General features: G+C 39.4%; 1 protein-coding gene across 3 annotated transcripts in view; it reads right to left on the bottom strand.

Moving 5' to 3' along the window:
• ALKBH8 (alkB homolog 8, tRNA methyltransferase) overlaps nt 1-19667 on the bottom strand; it is a 64591-nt gene that overhangs the window by 7314 nt on the left and 37610 nt on the right. For all 3 annotated transcript variants that reach the window (XM_081279389.1, XM_081279388.1, XM_081279387.1), the window contains exon 10: nt 17391-17647. In XM_081279389.1, the coding sequence (XP_081135515.1) occupies nt 17391-17647 (257 nt within the window). The remainder of the gene's footprint in view (nt 1-17390; nt 17648-19667) is intronic.

Genomic DNA, 19667 nt, shown 5'->3' with positions numbered 1-19667 from the left:
TAGTGAATAAAAACAAAATGACTAAAAAAAAAATGATGGCAATGAAAATGGGAGGTCCAAATTTGCACCTAATTGATCACCATTCAGAATGTTCATCTTTCTGTAACATTACATATAAAAATCAAAACTGGGGATCCAACATGGTAGCGGGCGCGGAGAGACCAAGTCTCTGACCTCTTCAGCTGTGCGGGCATAGGAAGTCGTAAACAGTCTAAATTCTGTTTGCTCAGGATCACTAGGCAATGCTAAGCTGACGTGGATCTGGGGTGAACAGTCTGGGCCTCTCAGAACACACACTGAGCCCGGATCGGCTGAATTCAAGCTCCCGTTCGCCTGCTTCCCACAGACAAACAGCTGTGACTCAGCACTAATCCATCCGGCTGAAACAACGGGTCAGCCCTTCTGATCCTACGGAGGTAAATGCCAACTGAGCCTTCATAGGTAGTGGCAACAGGTTTGAAACGGGGCTTGGGAGAGACAGTAAGGACCCACCCGTTGCATTGGTCACCCAGCAAAGGGAAACGAACTGTCGCCATTTGCAAGAGATACCACCATGGCACAGAACTGACGTCACAAGACTGCGGCAGAGGAGATAACTTCATTGAAACCTGCGGCTACAGGTGTGTAATTCCCTAGCCTTCCCTCTCCACACATCGGGGAAACCTTAAGGGCCCCTCCCAGCTCTCCCGTGAGCGCGATAGCCAGACCGAGGCAATCAGAAGTGGCGCAGGACCCGCGGCGCGGAACTCCCGGCTACCGCTCCCACCAGTGCTGACAACTGAGGTCTCTTGCACCAGCTACCGAGGGCGTGGCTACCAGAGGGCAAGTAAGATTCGCTGAGGATTCTCAGCCCCAAGCTCTACAAACTTAGGGTCTGAGGGAATGGCAAACAGGGAGAGGGTGCCCAGTCATTCATGAAAACAGGGCTCCCAGGAGCAGCAGACCTGGCGTGTAGCCAGTATTGTGGTGAGCCTCACCGGTGAGAGGGGCCTGGCTAGAGGAAAAGTGGGGAAGTGACTAGACACAAGAGGAGGCCCTAGGCACTCAGGATTGCAGACTCGCCCAGTCTAGGAAAAGGAATTGCTGCACAGTGATTGGTTCCCGCGTTTGACAGGAGAAGCTTGGCCTGGTGGGCACAGCTCCACCTACTGGAAGAGAAGTTAATCAAACTATAAATCTGCATTTATTAGGGTTTTTTTTCTTCTTTTTTGATTTGGGTTTTTTTTTTCATTTTCATTTTTCTTTCTTGATGTTTTTAAAATTTTTTTTTAATTTTGTTTCCTTCTAATTTTAACTTTAATTTTTTTATTACTATTATTTTTTAAAAAATTTCTTTTCTTTTTTTATTTCCTATTTTTTTCTTCTTTTGTCTTTTCATTTCTTTTCAATTTTCTTACTCCCCCTTCCTTGAATTCTACTGCTTACTCTCATTCTCTTTAGTGACTTCTTCCCTTCCCTTCTAATACCTTTCCCCCCAAGCATCAAAAAATTTATAGGAGTAAACAGTAACTCAACAGTCAAACAGAACAAGAAGTAACATGAGCAGCATGGAAAAGCAAGGAAGAAAAGGAGTACAAACAATGCAGGACAGCCTAAATATTCAGGAGGACCTAGAGTCATCAGAAAAATGGTCATATAAAGAACCCAAGGAACACCTTAGACAGATGGAATGGAACCTTAAAGAGGATACAAGACAGCAAATTCAAGCAGCGAAACAACACATTGAGAATGAATTACATAAACAGATAAAAGAAGAAGTTAAGCATCTTTATCAGGAGAAAGAGATTATAAAAAAAAATCAAACAATAATTCTAGAAATGAAGGAAACGATAAACCAAATTAAAAACTCAATTGAGAGTATCACTAACAGAGTGGAGCAAGTAGAAGCCAGAACATCAGATAATGAAGACAAAATATATCATCTTGAAAAGAGTCTAGCCAACTCAGAAAGGCTGGTAAAAAATCACGAGAAAAACATCCAAGAGATACGGGATAACATAAAAAAACCAAACTTACGAGTCATCGGGATAGAAGAAGGTACAGAGATTCAAACCAAGGGAATGAGTAACCTGCTGAATGAAATAATTACAGAAAACTTTCCAGAAATAAAAAAAGAAACAGATATACAAATTATAGATGCATACAGGACACGGAGCACACAAAATCACAGTAGACCAACGCCAAGACACATTGTTATGAAGGTATCCAATATACAGAACAAAGAGAAAATATTAAAAGCTACAAGAGAAAGGAGGAAGATTACATTCAGGGGTAAACCAATAAGGTTAACAACGGATTTTTCATCACAGACACTGAAAGCAAGAAGGTCATGGAACAATGTATTTCAAACACTGAAAGACAATGAATGCCAACCAAGAATTCTGTATCCAGCAAAATTCAGCTTCAGGTATGACAACGAAATAAAAATCTTTCATGATAAACAAAAGCTAAAAGAATTTGCAGCCAGAAAACCAGCATTGGAGAGCATCTTGAGCAAAACACTACACGAGGAAGAAATGAAAAACAATAACCAAAACCATCAGTGGAAAGTGCCTCGGTAAAGACAGAGGGTAGGGGGAAAGATAATCATGGAGAAACAAACTAAATTAAAAAAAAAAAAAGGATAAATAATCAAAACATGGCTGGAAGTACAAACCATATATCAATAGTAACTCTAAATGTTAATGGCTTAAACTCTCCAATAAAGCGACATAGGCTGGTATCATGGATTAAAAAAACAAATCCAACAATATGCTGCCTCCAGGAGACACAACTGATTGGAAAAGACATACACAGGCTGAAGGTGAAAGGTTGGGAAAAAATATACCACGCACATGGTCCTCGTAAGCAAGCAGGGGTGGCCATCCTCATATCGAATAAAATCGACTTCAAGACTAAGTTAACCAAAAGGGATAAGGAAGGACATTATATACTGTTAAAAGGAACCATTCACCAACAAGACATAACAATTATCAATATTTATGCACCAAATAATGGTGCTGCGACATTCATAAAACAAATTCTCCTCAAGTTCAAGAATCAAATAGACCACAACACAATAATTATGGGTGACTTCAACACACCTCTCTCACCATTGGACAGATCCTCCAAACAAAAGTTGAATAAAGAAACTATAGAACTCAATACCACAATCAATAACCTAGACTTAACTGACATATATAGAATATATCAACCATCATCAAATGGATATACCTTATTCTCAGCAGCACATGGATCCTTCTCAAAAATAGACCATATATTATGCCATAGGGCAACCCTCAGTAAATATAAAGGGGTGGAGATAATACCATGCATTTTATCTGATCATAATGGAATGAAACTGGAAATCAATGATAAAAGAAGGAAGGAAAAATCCTACATCCCATGGAAAATGAACAATATGTTACTGAATGATCCAACGGGTTACAGAAGACATAAAGGAGGAAATAAAAAAATTCTTAGAGATAAATGAAAATAGAGACACAACATATCGGAATCTATGGGACACAATGAAAGCAGTTTTAAGAGGGAAATTCATTGCCTGGAGGTCATTCCTCAAAAAAAGAAAAAAACCAACAAATAAATGAGCTCACACTTCATCTCAAAGCCCTAGAAAAGGAAGAGCAAAACAACAGCAAATGTAGCAGAAGGCAAGAAATAATTAAAATCAGAGTGGAAATCAATGAAATTGAAACAAAAGAACCTATTGAAAAAATTAACAAAACTAAAAGTTGGTTCTTCGAAATAATAAATAAGATCGACAGACCTTTAGCCATGCTAACGAAGAGGAGAGAGAACTCAAATTACTAACATACAGGATGAAAAAGGCAATATCACTACAGATGCTACAGAAATACAGAAGACAATTAGAAATTATTTTGAAAACCTATATTCCAATAAAATAGAAGATAGTGAAGTCATCGATAAATTTCTTAAGTCATATGATTTGCCCAGACTGAGTCAGGAGGATACACACAATTTGAACAGACCAATATCAATGGATGAAATTGAAGAAGCAATCAAAAGACTACCAACCAAGAAAAGCCCAGGACCGGATGGGTATACAGCGGAGTTTTACAAAACCTTTAAAGAAGAATTAATACCAATACTTTTCAAGTTATTTCAGGAAATAGAAAAAGAGGGGGCTCTTCCAAATTCATTCTATGAGGCCAACATCACCCTGATTCCGAAACCAGACAAAGACACCTCAAAGAAAGAAAACTACAGACCAATATCTCTAATGAACCTAGATGCAAAAATCCTCAATAAAATTCTGGCAAATCGAATACAAAAACACATCAAAAAAATTGTGCACCATGATCAAGTAGGATTCATCCCTGGGATGCAAGGATGGTTCAATATACAGAAATCAATAAATGTTATTCACTGTAGTGAGCCGTTTCTGCGGACTGCGGTCGCCATTACAAGATGGCGCTGGCTCGACTGTGGTTTGTGACAAACAACTCCTTAATTGGGAGAGTTGGTGCGTGGTTTTCTAACACCCTATGAGAAAGCTCCACGTGGCAGCTTCGCATTGGGGCTTGAGATGCTTTATTAAGGCTGGTAGGAGCATTCGGGGAGGAAGATGAAGAGGAGAAAGATGAAGAAGAGAGTAGAGTGGAAGAGATCTCGAGAACCTGAATAAACGACTGGAAGAAGATTCCCGGTGTTGCGTCTTCCTTGCGGGCAAGGGGGTCGCGACAAATGGTGCCGAGACCCGGGAAAATCAGAACTTTCAGTCGTCAGGAGTGGTGCACCAATCGTCCCTGAGTGGACCCCTCGTCCCGTGAGTGGACCCCTCGTCCCGTGAGTGGACCCCTCGTCCCTGAGTGGACCCCTCGTCCCGTGAGTGGACCCCTCGTCCCGTGAGTGGACCCCTCGTCCCTGAGTGGACCCCTCGTCCCGTGAGTGGACCCCTCGTCCCGTGAGTGGACCCCTCGTCCCTGAGTGGACCCCTCGTCCCTGAGTGGACCCCTCGTCCCCGAGAGCGGGACCCCGTAGGCCTCATATTTTATTGCAGCTGCTATGTGTACTTTCACTTTTGTTTTCTGTGTTCTTTTTTTGTCGTCTGTGTCTTTCGTTTTCTGTGTTCCTTCTGTTGCTGTGCCATGGGTGCCGCAGCAGCAGATTAATTATGACCCTGGGATCTATGCCCAGGGACGCCCACTGCAGCCGGGAAAAGGGAACAGGAGCCCGCCCCGGCCCGGAAGCCGGAGTGTGCGGGGATGGTCCAGAAACAGAGCAGGCTGCTGCCGCAGTAAGAGCTTGGCCAGGCGGGGAAAAATGCAAACAAAATCAGGCAAGGTGCGGTCGGCTAGGAAATCTTGGGGAACTTTTGCCCTGAGGGTGAGCGACGGACTCCGTGTTGCTTGCATCACCATGGTAACCATGGGCTGCCTGGCGGAAGAGCGACTTCCTGGTCCCACCTCCCACACTCTTGGGGGCTACCGATTGGTTCTTCCACAGTCACTCAGACAGGACTTCTAGTCCCGCCTTCCAGCCACTAACCTGTACTGCTGCGTTTCAGATTTCTACCGGAGCTACTCAGAAACTGTATTTTTAAAAATGCCTACCTGTAAATGCTAACGGAAGATATCTTTTTCAGACAAAATTTGATTCCACAGGTTTCTATGTTAAACTCATAAGATGATAAATTGAAGACCCTGGCGGAGTCTGTGCGCACTTATGGAGTGGATGCCGCCTTCACACTAACTCAGGTGGAAAGCATTTTTAATCAATCTCAAGTTAATCTCACAGGAGTTTCTTGTTTTGGCTTCGGGAACGCTCATTGTATTAGCCTTAAGACCAAGAATTTGATTAACTGGAAGGACCCATTGCGGTCCAGTCAGATCTCAGGGAGCATTCTCAGTGCTGTATTGAGCTAAGTAGCCTCAGGGGAACAATCAGGCTCAGGAACCCCCGTAAATAGCTCTGCTTTAAACATAACTACCTTGGCTATTGTCTCCGAGGTACTAATCCCAGTGCCTCCTTCTTCTAATAGTCTTTATAATGCCACTCATTTTAAGGCCTCTCCCTACTGTACCCCTAATCTTGGTTTCCCCCCAACATTTACGCCTTGTCAGGATCATTCTTGGGAGAAACGTCAAGTTGCTAAAGGTTTCTCCCTTTCCCCCTCTCTTAAGAGGTATGTTTATAACTTTAACAACAGTGCCAACTCCTCTCTTTCCAGGAACTTAAGCCTCTGTATGATCTCCTCCAAGGAGACCCTTCCCCCAGCTCAGCCAGGAATCCCACACCTGAGGCTCTACAATCATTAAGACTGATAGAGAAGGCCCTACAAGAGAATCCCACACCTGAGGCTCTACAATCATTAAGACTGATAGAGAAGGCCCTACAAGACATGCAGGTTACCCAGATAAACTGCTCTATGCCCCTATCATTTATAATCCTGCCATCAAAATTAACTCCTACTACAGTGTTTTGACAAATAGGTCCCATCTATTGGGTCCATTTACCTGCTTCTAACTCTCGGGTAATAACTCCCTTTTATGAACTGGTGATGAATCTGATCTGGAAGGCCAAATATTTGGGTGATGCACTGTTTGGAAAGACTTTTGACATTCTCATTCAACCTTATACCCAGGATATGATTTTAAATTTCCAACAAGAACATGATCTTTGGTGTCTCTTCCTTTGTAATTTCAAAGGTCAAATTAATAATCACTTTCCCCGACATAAACTTCTAGAAGACCTTAAAAAATGTCCTATTATTTCTCCTAAAATTATTAAAGGGGAATCTATCCCGGGAGCTCAGACTGTTTATACAGACGGAGCAAGAGGGGGGTTTGCTGTTGTTTTTGATGAATCTCAAGTAATTCGACACCCTGTTCCTAGACTGTCTGCCCAAATATCAGAAGTTGAGGCTCTAATTATGGCCCTTAAACTATACAATTCCATCCCACTTAATGTGTATACTGATAGTCTCTATGTTGCTAATTTAGCCTCAGTTATTGAAGCAGCCCCTTATATTGGCAGACAATTTACTATCATGGAACAATTACAAACGGATCAACTCCTTAGCTCCATGCTAAATTCCATCTAAATGCACAATCCTTACGCTTCTGTGCGGGGTGCTCACGTGATCAGACTCTACAAATTGTTTTCTTATGCCCAGTGTGTGCTCCATTCATTCATTCCCCTAGTCTAAGTGTTAATCCTAGAGGCTTACACACCAATGATGTCTGGCAAAATGATGTTACCCATTTCTGGTAAACAATAGAGGGAGAATCAGATATTACTATTCAGTTTACTTCCAATGGAAAACAGCAGCCAGATTGGACTTAAGGATATCTCTGGGGGCTGCGTATTTACACCCCCGGACAGTACAATCCTGGCCTGCTTTTTCGGCTTAAATTGACCACAGAACAGCCTACTGGAAGTTTAATAGGACCCAATCAGGTGCTCGGAGATCAAAAGGCCCCATCTGGACCCAAACAGCCTATAGCCCCAGCAGTAATATCTTCCCCCAGCGGTCAAGCAATAACTGTGGGCTATCAAACCTTTGATTGTGCCCCTGGGCCCATACACCCTGGAACTGGAGATCGTCTTTTTGATTTGATCCAAGGAGCCTTTTTCGCTCTCAATGCCACTAGTCCTAACAGGACCCAAGATTGCTGGCTATGCTTGACCTCCAGGCCGCCCTATTATGAAGGGGTAGCAATACTGTCTAAATTATCCTCTAATACCACTGCAGATCCTAAATGTTATTCTCTACCCAGCTATAAGATTTAACAGCCATGGCCAAGTCAATTACTGCTTTGGAAAAGTCCCTCACCTCCCTCTCAGAAGTTGTGTTACAAAATAGGAGGGGACTAGATTTATTGTTCCTAAGGGAAGGAGGACTATGTATAGCCTTAAAGGAACAGTGTTGTTTTTATGCAGATCATACTGGGGTAATCCGTGAAACTGTGGAAAGTGTCACGGAAAGATTGGCTAAAAGACAAAAGGAGTTTGAAGCACAACAAGGATGGTTTGAACAGTGGTTTAAAAATACCCCATGGTTAACTCCTTTGATATCCACTGTAATGGGACCGCTTTTCGGTCTCCTCCTTATAGCTGCTGTAGGCCCCTGCCTAGGTAAGAGAATGACACAATTTATTAAAGACCAAATTAACATTCTGACTTCTAAGCCAATACAGATCCATTATCAACGCCTGCAGACCAAGGATGATCTTGCTGAAGTTTGTCTCCGACCAATTCGAAGATGATTTTTCTACAATGATCCCTGCTTCATGCCTTCCTCCTTTTGCCCCCTTTTTCTTCTTTATTTTTACTCTATGCCTTGTTGAACCGGAACCAATTAAAGACCCAATAATGACTGGCTGAATAGATACCACTGAACGCCTTGGCAACAACAAGCTGATCTTGTAGTACCCAGAGACGGGCAACTTTCACGCTTGCACTGCAACCTAAGACAGGGGAATGGGGCCTCCCCAAAGACAGGTAAGCAGTGTAGGGGCAGTGAACGACCTAAGACAGGGGCTACTTGATTCCCTTTGACGTGCAACAAACAAAAGGGGGGGAACTGCTGGCACGGATTCCCCCCGGCCCCCAGGGCTTGGATCCAGCCCTGATTTTTGTGCATGTCAAAGAGGCCAGCTCACAAGACCTTGAAGGAGCTCACAAGGCCTTGAAAGATTTGTGGTGTCTGTTTTCATATTCAGCCAATAACGGTCATGTGGGAACGTCCTGACCTGCTTGGGTCTGATAAGGTTCCTGGTTGAAGGCTTAGTATGAGTAATGGCATTTCACCTCAAGTCTGGCTTGCACAGATTACCCGTGCCTTTCTTGTAGGGTGTTACCAACTTGTCTGTCGTTGTGTTTCTAAACAGCCACAGTTCAGCCTCGGCTATCCCCCTTCGTCCATCACGATACAGGATGCGAGGCAAGGCACTGCACTTGAGTGATCCTTGAAGTGGACCTCAAGGAGAGCATGTCCTATTGCATGCGGGTTAGACGCGTCCACGCCCCGTCCCACGAGAAAAGCGTCGGCTGATATGGCCTCAGATCTGGGGAAGGGCCCTCCTTGGGGCTGAGCCATACTATGCAGCCACCTCTGCACAGTGGGATAGGACCTCTACTCTCGCCTGTATTGTTTTTAGAAAACAAAAGGGGGAACTGTAGTGAGCCGTTTCTGCGGACTGCGGTCGCCATTACAAGATGGCGCTGGCTCGACTGTGGTTTGTGACAAACAACTCCTTAATTGGGAGAGTTGGTGCGTGGTTTTCTAACACCCTATGAGAAAGCTCCACGTGGCAGCTTCGCATTGGGGCTTGAGATGCTTTATTAAGGCTGGTAGGAGCATTCGGGGAGGAAGATGAAGAGGAGAAAGATGAAGAAGAGAGTAGAGTGGAAGAGATCTCGAGAACCTGAATAAACGACTGGAAGAAGATTCCCGGTGTTGCGTCTTCCTTGCGGGCAAGGGGGTCGCGACAATTCACCACATCAATAGACTTAAAGATAAGAACCATATTATCATCTCGATAGACACAGAGAAAGCATTCGACAAAGTACAGCATCCCTTTATGTTCAAAACATTAGAAAAACTAGGGATAACAGGAACTTACCTTGACATTGTAAAAGCTATCTATGCTAAGCCTCAGGCTAGCATCATTCTGAATGGACAAAAGTTGAAGGCATTCCCTCTAAAATCTGGAACAAGACAGGGATGCCCTCTATCACCACTTCTATTCAATATAGTTCTTGAAACACTGGCCAGAGCAATTAGACAGACGAAAGAAATTAAAGGCATAAAAATAGGAAAAGAAGAACTATCACTATTTGCGGACGAAATGATTCTATACTTAGAAGACCCAAACGGGTCTACAAAGAAACTACTAGAACTAATAAATGAATTCAGCAAAGTGGCAGGATATAAAATCAACACGCATAAATCAAAGGCATTTCTGTATATCAGCGACAAAACTTCTGAAACGGAAATGAGGAAAAACACTCCATTCACAATATCCTCAAAAAAAATAAAATACTTGGGAATCAACCTAACAAAAGAGGTGAAAGATTTATACAATGAAAACTACAGAACCCTAAAGAGAGAAGTAGAAGAAGATCTTAGAAGATGGAAAAATATACCCTGTTCATGGATAGGCAGAACTAACATTATCAAAATGGCGATATTACCAAAAGTTCTCTATAGGTTTAATGCAATGCCAATCAAAATCCCAACGGCATTTCTTGTAGAAATAGATAAAGCAATCATGAAATTCATATGGAAAAATGAAAGACCCAGAATAGCAAGAGCAATTCTAAGCAGGAAGTGTGAATCAGGTGGTATAGTGATACCAGATTTCAACCTATATTACAGAGCAATAGTGACAAAAACAGCATGGGACTGGTACCAAAACAGGCGGGTGGACCAATGGTATAGAATAGAGGACACAGAGACTAATCCACAAAGTTACAACTATCTTATATTTGATAAAGGGGCTAAAAGCATGCAATGGAGGAAGGATAGCATCTTCAACAAATGGTGTTGGGAAAACTGGACATCCATATGCAACAAAATGAAACTGAATCCCTTTCTCTCGCCATGAACAAAAGGTAACTCAAAATGGATCAAGGAGCTTGATATCAAATCAGAGACTCTGCATCTGATAGAAGAAAAAGTTGGCTCCGATCTACATATTGTGGGGTCGGGCTCCAAATTCCTTAATAGGACACCCATAGCACAAGAGTTAATAACAAGAATCAACAAATGGGACTTACTTAAACTAAAAAGCTTTTTCTCAGCAAGAGAAACAATAAGAGAGGTAAATAGGGAGCCTACATCCTGGGAACAAATTTTTACTCCTCACACTTCAGATAGAGCCCTAATATCCAGAGTATACAAAGAACTCAAAAAATTAGACTATAAGATAACAAATCACCCAATCAACAAATGGGCCGAGGACCTGAACAGACACTTCTCAGAGGAGGACATACAATCAATCAACAAGTACATGAAAAAATGCTCACCATCTCTAGCCGTCAGAGAAATGCCAATCAAAACCACCCTAAGATTCCATCTCACTCCAGTAACATTGGCAGCCACTATGAAGTCAAACAACAACAAGTGCTGGCGAGGATGTGGAGAAAAGGGTACACTTGTACATTGCTGGTGGGACTGCAAATTGGTGCGGACAATTTGGAAAGCAGTATGGAGATTCCTGGGAAAGCTGGGAATGGAACCACCATTTGACCCAGCTATTGCCCTTCTCGGACTATTCCCTGAAGACCTTTAAAGAGCATACTACAGGGATACTGCCACATCGATGTTCATAGCAGCACAATTCACAATAGCTAGACTGTGGAACCAACCCAGATGCCCTTCAATAGATGAATGGATAAAAAAAAATGTGGCATCTATACACCATGGAGTACTACGCAGCATTAAAAAAATGACAAAATCATGGAATTTGCAGGGAAATGGATGGCACTAGAGCAGATTATGCTTAGTGAAGCTAGCCAATCCCTAAAAAACAAATACCAAATGTCTTCTTTGATATAATGAGAGCAACTATGAACGGAGCAGGGAGGAAGAGCAGGAAGAAAAGATTAACATTAAACAGAGTCATGAGATGGGAGGGAAAGGGAGAGAAAAGGGAAATTGCATGGAAATGAAGGGAGACCCTCATTGCTATACAAAATTACATATAAGAGGTTGTGAGGGGAATTGGAAAATAAACAAGGAGAGACATGAATTACAGTAGATGGGGTAGAGAGAGAAGGTATGAGGGAAGGGGAGGGGGGATAGTAGGGAATAGGAAAGGTAGCAGAATACAACAGTTACTAATAGGGCATTGTGTAAAATTGTGGCTGTGTAACCGACGTGATTCTGCAATCTGCATTTGGGGTAAAAATTGGGAGTTCATAACCCACTTCAATCTAATGTATGAAATATGATATGTCAAGAGCTTTGTAATGTTGTGAACAACCAATAAAAAAAATTTAAAAAAATAAAAAAAAATAAAAACTGTCCCCAAAACATAGACATTTTAGACTTTTAGGGGAGCTACAAAGAACATGATCTAAGGTATCTTTCATTACTATATATACTATATGGTGGTGATCTAGATAGCAGGAGGATGGGTGATTATTTTTCTGCTTCTTTATACTTTTCAACATGTATTACTCTTTTTTTTTTAAGACAGAGAGAAAGAGAATTTTTAATATTTATTTTTTAGTTTTCGGTGGACACAACATCTTTATTTTATTTTTATGTGGTGCTGAAGTTCGAACCCAGCGGCCCGTGCATGCCAAGAGAGCGCGCCACCACTTGAGCCACATCCCCAGTCCATGTATTACTTTTATAAGAAAATAAAATTAAAAAATCCATAAAAGTAAAATCATTCATCCTATTTTGCCTTATCAAGAATAAAGTGCTGAATTCAAAACTTGTAAAATGCTACTTAGTTAAATCTTTTAGCATAACCAAGCCTTCTACGGGAATGTTGTTACTGAAGGCAGTTAGCAACATGCTTTCATGTTTCAAGTAATGGAGGCCAAATGTGCCTTACACATGTCTGGTTCTGCAGAAAGTGTACAGGGACTGGGACTTCCCACCTTCTCCCTAGTTTTGCTGTTGTTTTTGTATACAGTTTTGCTGTTTAATTCTATGAATACTATATATATGAATACTACATTCATATGAAATTCTAATACCAAAGATATACACACATATATAAGGCAGTCTTATAAAATATGTTTACACTCACACACACACACACACACACACACACACACACACATATGCAGTTGCAATGTGCACATGTAAATTCAGAAGGAAAATGGGAGGGGCATAAGAAATGTTAAATCACTAATAAATAATCATTCTCAGAAATCTCTTCTTAATCCAATCTCTATGATGAGGAAAAAAGAATTGTAAAAGCAGATTTAATAAAAACAGAAGTGGCCAGCTCAAAATATTTACTCATGATCCTTGAGATTCTCTTAGTCCTGAGAATAAAGAATATGAATCCTCATATCAAAATAATTCTTTAGCAGTTAAATCACATTGCCATGCCAATCATATTTAATGAATTTGCTGAATTTCTAATAGGCATTTAACAGCTTTTATATTCTAGCTCAGAGCTGCTTTAATTTATGAAGTGGAATAAAAGGCACTAAGCTAGAGGTAAAGTACAGCAATTTTATGTGAAATACTTAAAGACGGAAAAGTACTAAGGGGCTATTAATAACAGTGGCATAATTCCCAATTGTTTCCTTATCTGTTTAAGATCCATGCCTGAATTACTGCTTTTATTTATTTTCACCAATATTCTATGTCACCCAGCCAACAGTTACAATATCAGTGTGTACACACACACACACAGAGAGAGAGAGAGAGAGAGAGAGAGAGAGAGAGAGAGAATATTTTTGTGCTTGCTACCTTTTGTTACATTTAAATTCAGTTCACAGACTCAGAAGTTTCAATTATGCCCAATTCTGACAGCTAAACCTTACTAAGAGCCAACAGGAAAAAATCCAGCTTGCCTATAAAACAAATCCTCAGAGACAGGGCTCAATAGTCACTCAGAAGAGGAGAATTATTATCTGAGGACCACAGATAAAAACAGAACAAGAACAGCAGCCAAACAAAACAAAAGGAAATTTTCTCCTTCTTGTCAGGCTCTTAGGTCTGTTTGCTCATACCACTCCTTTTCACCAAGAAGAAACTGTGCAGCAAATTTTAGTAATAAAGCACCAGACCTATTATAGATTCCTCACTGACATGGCACTGACTCATACCTGGCTCACGACTTTCACATTTCCATTATTTTGCTGGGTTTCACATATACAGTAGTCAAAACATCACAATTGTTTTACTTTTCTATTTTAAATTGCTATAAGTTTTAATACCAAGGATAATGTCAAGTATTTGAAATTCTCCCTAATAATGTTACCTAATGACAACAACCAAAGAGAAAATGGCTTATTTTGCAAACACTCAACATATATTCAAGATCTCTTTAACATATTTCTGTTAGACAAAGATCATGACATCTTTCTTATTGTCCCTGTAGCATTTTTCAGTAGCGGTAATGTCTTTAACAACTGCAACTTCCTTAGACCTAGTTTTACTTCTGCCTTTCAAGTCCACATTTTCCAAATCTTTCTGTTCTGCTTTCTACTCCTGATTATCACAAGAAATTTGGCTAAAAGCAGCCAACAATAACCATGCCACCGCCTGAATGCTATGCTGCCTAGACATTACTTCTGGCAGATTATGAAGTCCATCACTTTTAAAATCAGCTTCACAAAAAGTCTCAGGGCAAGGACAAAATGCAGATAACTTCTCAGAACAAAACATGAATGGCCTCTACTCCAAATTCCAATAAAGTCCTCCTTTTCTGAACTCTCTTGAGCCCTGTCTTCACTATCCACAGTCCTACTGACTTCCTGGTCTTCTGAGCTCCCATCAGAATAGGTCATTAAGCTCCATTTATAACAATGTAAAACATTTCCAACTTGTACTATGTTTATACACCTCAAAATTCCTCCCACCAATTCCAAAATGCTCCAAAAACTTATGAACCACATGTTCAGACTAGTCACAGCAATGACCCCACTCTTGGTACCAATTTCTATTTTAGTCATCTTTGTTGCTGCTGTAACTAAAAGACCCAACCAGATAGCTATAGAGGAGGAAAAGTTTATTTAGGGGCTCACAGTTTCAGAGGTCTCAATCCATAGACAGTAGACTTCCTCGGGGCTTGAGGTAAGGCAGAACATCAAGGCAGAAGAGTGTGGCGTAGGGAAGTGGCTCATATGGTGATCAGACAGCAGTGAAGAGGTCTCTACTTGCCAGATACAAATAGATACCTCAAAGCCATGTCCCTAGTACCCTACCTCCTCCAGCCACACTCCACCAGCCTTCAGTTACCACTCAATTAATACCATCAAGTGATTAATTCACTGATTGGGTTAGTAAAGCTTTCATAAGAGCAAGAGCAGATGTGGCTCAGATATAGGAAAAGAACAACTTCACCACATACACTTATGAAAAGCAGTTCATAAAATTATTATGATGAAAGACCAAGGTAGTACACATTGATCATCTCTAACACAAAAATCCAGAATGCTCCAACACATGAAACTTTTTGAGTGCCAATACAATGCTCACAAGTTTGGGGTTTTGGAGCATTTCAAATTTTATATGTTCAAATTAGGAATATTCAAAATGAAAAGTCAATTCAAATATTCAAAAATCCAGAAAAATCAGAAATCTGAAATACGTTTTGTCCCAAGAATTTTCACTAATGAATACTTAACCTGTATTAAAATATATATATTTTAAGAAAATTATGTATAATAATGATATCAATCATTTTTTATTACTAACCTATTCTAATCTGAATACCTAAAATGAATGTCATTTCCTCATTTCATAAATGTCAAAAAATGAACACGGGCTGGGGATGTGGCTCAAGCGGTAGCGCGCTCGCCTGGAGTGCGTGCGGCCCGGGTTCGATCCTCAGCACCACATACCAACAAAGATGTTGTGTCCGCCGAGAACTAAAAAAAAATAAATAAATATTAAAAAATATCTCTCTCTCTCTCTCTCTCTCTCTCTCTCTCTCTCTCTCTCTCTCCTCTCTCACTCTCTCTTTAAAAAAAAAAATGAACACATTTCATGAAAAAGAATGGCTGTTCAAACACTCAACTATCATTGTTCCTTCCATGCTGGAGCTTCATCAGTTTAAAAAAAGGCAAACTTCTCTTTTATCATACACAATTCCATTTCAGATACAATGGAATCTCTAACTCCAACCAGACCAATAGTTTCATTCATTCATCGAACCAACACTTCATGAGCCTCCCCTGGAAGTCAATAAAATGCAGTAAGTGCTAGGAAAGAGCAGACAGAAAGGAATATGTGCAGTCTGCTGCTAATAAAATGAATGTGGATAAAGGGGATGGGGGGGGTGTATTTCTGATCTTCCAAATATATTTCTTTTTGAATCAGGTTCAGATTTTGATTCAGTTTCCTGTTTATCAAATCATTCTCAATTATAACAGAATAATGCTATCATTATAACTAAGTCAGTACAGTTGTAGTCAACTGTACTGACTCAGTATCACAAATAGTGACAGATAAAACTGACTAGATAAAACCTTGTTTTATCAACAAGAAAGTACAAAAGCAGAAGTTTCTAAGAAACATTTTTAGATAGTACCTTAAAATCAAAACACCAAAAGACAATATCATGTATATTTTTATTTTGAATTGTAGTTAAAATTGTGATTTTAACTGACATATCAAAAACCTACTTCCTCTTCAACATGAGCAAACTTACTAGACCTTATTCTATTTTTTTTAATTTTTTTATTTTTTTTATTGGTACTAGACCTTATTCTTTATAAACTAAAATTAAATTATAAATATGTTAACAATTTGTGAATATCAATGTGTTGGCTTAAAGAAAAGCTGTTCTTGTATCTGCCTCTTAGTATCAAACTCTACCTTTCCTTGAATGTTAAGTAATTTTGTTTTTTCTTGTGGGTGCACAGTATCAAGGATGGGGTAAAAGTAAAAGGTTCTTAGCAGTTTGACACACTCCAATAACCCAGACATGTAGGCTACCCTTATTCTGCTTACCTACGCCTTTATTCTAGTCCTTCCTCCCCTAATCTTTTGAGAAAGGGAAACTCCAGGCCTCATAGAGCAGTGTTAATATGGTATTTACAACAATGTGCTTCAGCAAGCACTGCCTACTCTGTAGCACAGCAGTGGGGAAAAGTGGTTCATAGAAAAAGAACTGATAGCAGCTAAAAACAGACACTATGGAGTAAGATAGAAATGGGTTCAAATCTTGGGTTTAGCATGTAAACTTCACCAACTTTTTAATCTATTTGAGCCTTAGCTTATTCAACTATGGAACATTAATAAATAGTATACCTTTTTTTTCTACTATGAGTAAAAGAACACTTGATTTGGAGTCAGAAGGTATAGGTTCAAATTTCAGTTATGCCCTCATATTATGACAGAGGGAAGTAAGAAAACCTCTGAAGTCTGTTTCCTCATTCACAAAAAAAAAAATGATTGAAGTATCTGCTTTATCTTGCTCATACATAGGAGAATTCAAGCAAAGAAAAGTGTTGCAATAAGAATACCACCTGTGAAGTTTTACAACTGTATAACAGTTTACTGATATTATCTTATCATAAAGCAAAATCTAAAGAGAAAAAAAACCCACAAAAATACCATGCCCATAAATTTCTAGGGGAATTAAAAATGAAAGCAATAATTATTTTCATTCTGTTTATCATCAGTTTTTTACAATGGCCTAAAAACAATGTATATCATGAGGAAGAAAGATAATGATAACCATTGCAAATACAGCAAAAAGAAAGTCAGAAGCAACATTACTTACCATGTATAACTCCTTATTGATGCCAAGATACTTCCCATTTCCACACCCAATATCGGCCACTATCGAACCACTTGGCAAAGCCTTCAAAAACTCCACTATCCGTGGCCATGGGGTATGTCTTGTACTGCTAAAGTGCCCAGCGATCTCTTCATAAACTCGATGTACATACACTTGCTCTAGTTGTGAGGCTTCTTTATCACTCTCTGGAAATGAGGGAGGAGTCTCTTTCCTCTGACTGTCACATACAGAAGAATAACCTAAAAATAAAAATAAGGCAATACAAACCTTTCATCTTTATAAATGACTCAAAGTTATCAAGTTTTCTTAAAAGAAAATCAAAACAAATTTCAGAACTGGGTATACATGAGCTCTGACTTACCTGTTTAAAAAAAAAAAAAAAGTTCTTCCCTGAAAGTCTAATTATATATTTGAGGAGTTCAATATAAAAAGGAGTGGGCAAATCTATTTACAACAAAACATAAATACAATTCTGCATCTGCTTAAAGGGAACATTCTGTGGTTTTTCCCAGGAACTATTAAGATAACTAATACAAGCTTGGCCAGTGCATATATCCAATCATAAGTAAGAACATCTTACATTATAACTTAATGTACCCTGCTTAATGATATAAAGAAAAATAATGTACCAATGGTGCCAGTGACATAATGTAACCTAATGATAACCTAAGATGGCAGCTTAGACCAGCAGTCATTTTTGCCTCTGCATCTTGCTTCTGTCTCCATTTGTTTCATTGACGTTGAGCAAATGTTGGTCAAAGGATACCAAATTTCAGTTACATAGAGGAATAAGTCAAATAAATCTATTTTACAACATGGTGACTATAGGTAATAATTCTTGAAAATTGCTAAAAGATTAGATTTAAAGTGCTCTCATCACACACACACACACACAAAAATTGTGTGTGATATAATTCATTTGTTAATTAGCCCAATTCAGCAACTCCACGATGTATACATATTCCAAAACATTATGTGGTACACAATACATACAATTTTTGTTATTGTAAAAACATCTGTAAACTGATTACCCAATTGAAGCTTCTTAGCACTTCCCTTACATTTGCATAAGAAAACTAGCATCTCTATAACTAGACTTTACTTGAGAAAAGAAACCTTTTCCTTCCTTCCTTCCTTCCTTCCTTCCTTCCTTCCTTCCTTCCTTCCTTCCTTCCTTCCTTCCTCCCCCCCTCCCTCTCTCTCTCTTTCTTTCTTTGATGAGTGCTAGATCCTTACCAAATAATAATAAATATTTTTAATTTAAAAATTCACATTTTAAGGCCCTTAGGACACTTTTAGCAAAATACGCAAAAACTTGTTTTAAAGCTTCACTACCATCAAGATTATCAAACACAGAAGACTTCAAGTTTCTGATAGGCTAACATCTTGTAGACATAATGAGGAGTTTTAATTCAAAATGTTTAAGATTATGATTAAATTCAAAAGCTACTAGTAGATACTACCCATAACTGAAACCCCCCGGATATAAAATGGATTCTATCACTGTTATTAAAAATTCTTATTTATAAAATGAAAAATATCTCTGTAAACTAAGTCCAAGAAAGCATGATGTACTTATGTAGACAATTCAAAACAGTATCCTCTTGACAAATTTTGTGCAGTTCCCTTTAGTCTCTTCTAGGTTTCCAAATAGACTAAGCCATAAACCAATGCTTATTCCCTATAGTAACCTACCATAAAGCAATTTGTCATCTCTAGCTTCCCTGTTGGATTAATTAAAAAAAAAAAAAGAAGAAGAAATCTGACAAGCTATTTTCAAGAAAAACCTATTTTTGTACAAGTGATATTTTATTGTCCCATAATTCTAATACTCTAAACTGTTACTTCAATAAATAAAGTATTTCTTGGCACTCAACTGCTTAAAAAACTAAGTATGGGGAAAATAAAGATCATAAGAAGAGGGGCTAGGACTAGTAGCTCAGTGGTAAAGCGCTTGCCTGGCATGTGTGAGGCACTGGGTTCGATCCTCAGCACCACATAAAAATAAATAAAGATATTGTATGTCCATCTACAACTAAAAAAATAATTTAAAAAAAAATCATAAGAAGAGTTCTTAACTTCAAAGAATACTCTAATGGAGGTGGTACAGAAAAGTATTCCAAAAGTAAAATACAAGGCAGAATATAGGGAAATGCCATTATAGAAGCTATGGAAAAGCTATCTTAGGTACTGAGGGGACCGTAAAGGATTTCCATACTAGATTTACTCCATTTTATAGTAGAAATGAAATCATATACT

The sequence above is a fragment of the Spermophilus citellus genome (genome assembly GCF_964194105.1).
Source record: "Spermophilus citellus genome assembly, chromosome: 2".
NCBI classification, from domain to species: Eukaryota; Metazoa; Chordata; class Mammalia; order Rodentia; family Sciuridae; genus Spermophilus; species Spermophilus citellus.
The sequence above is the reverse complement of the archived record's forward strand: the minus strand, read 5'-3'. Positions and strand labels throughout refer to the sequence as shown.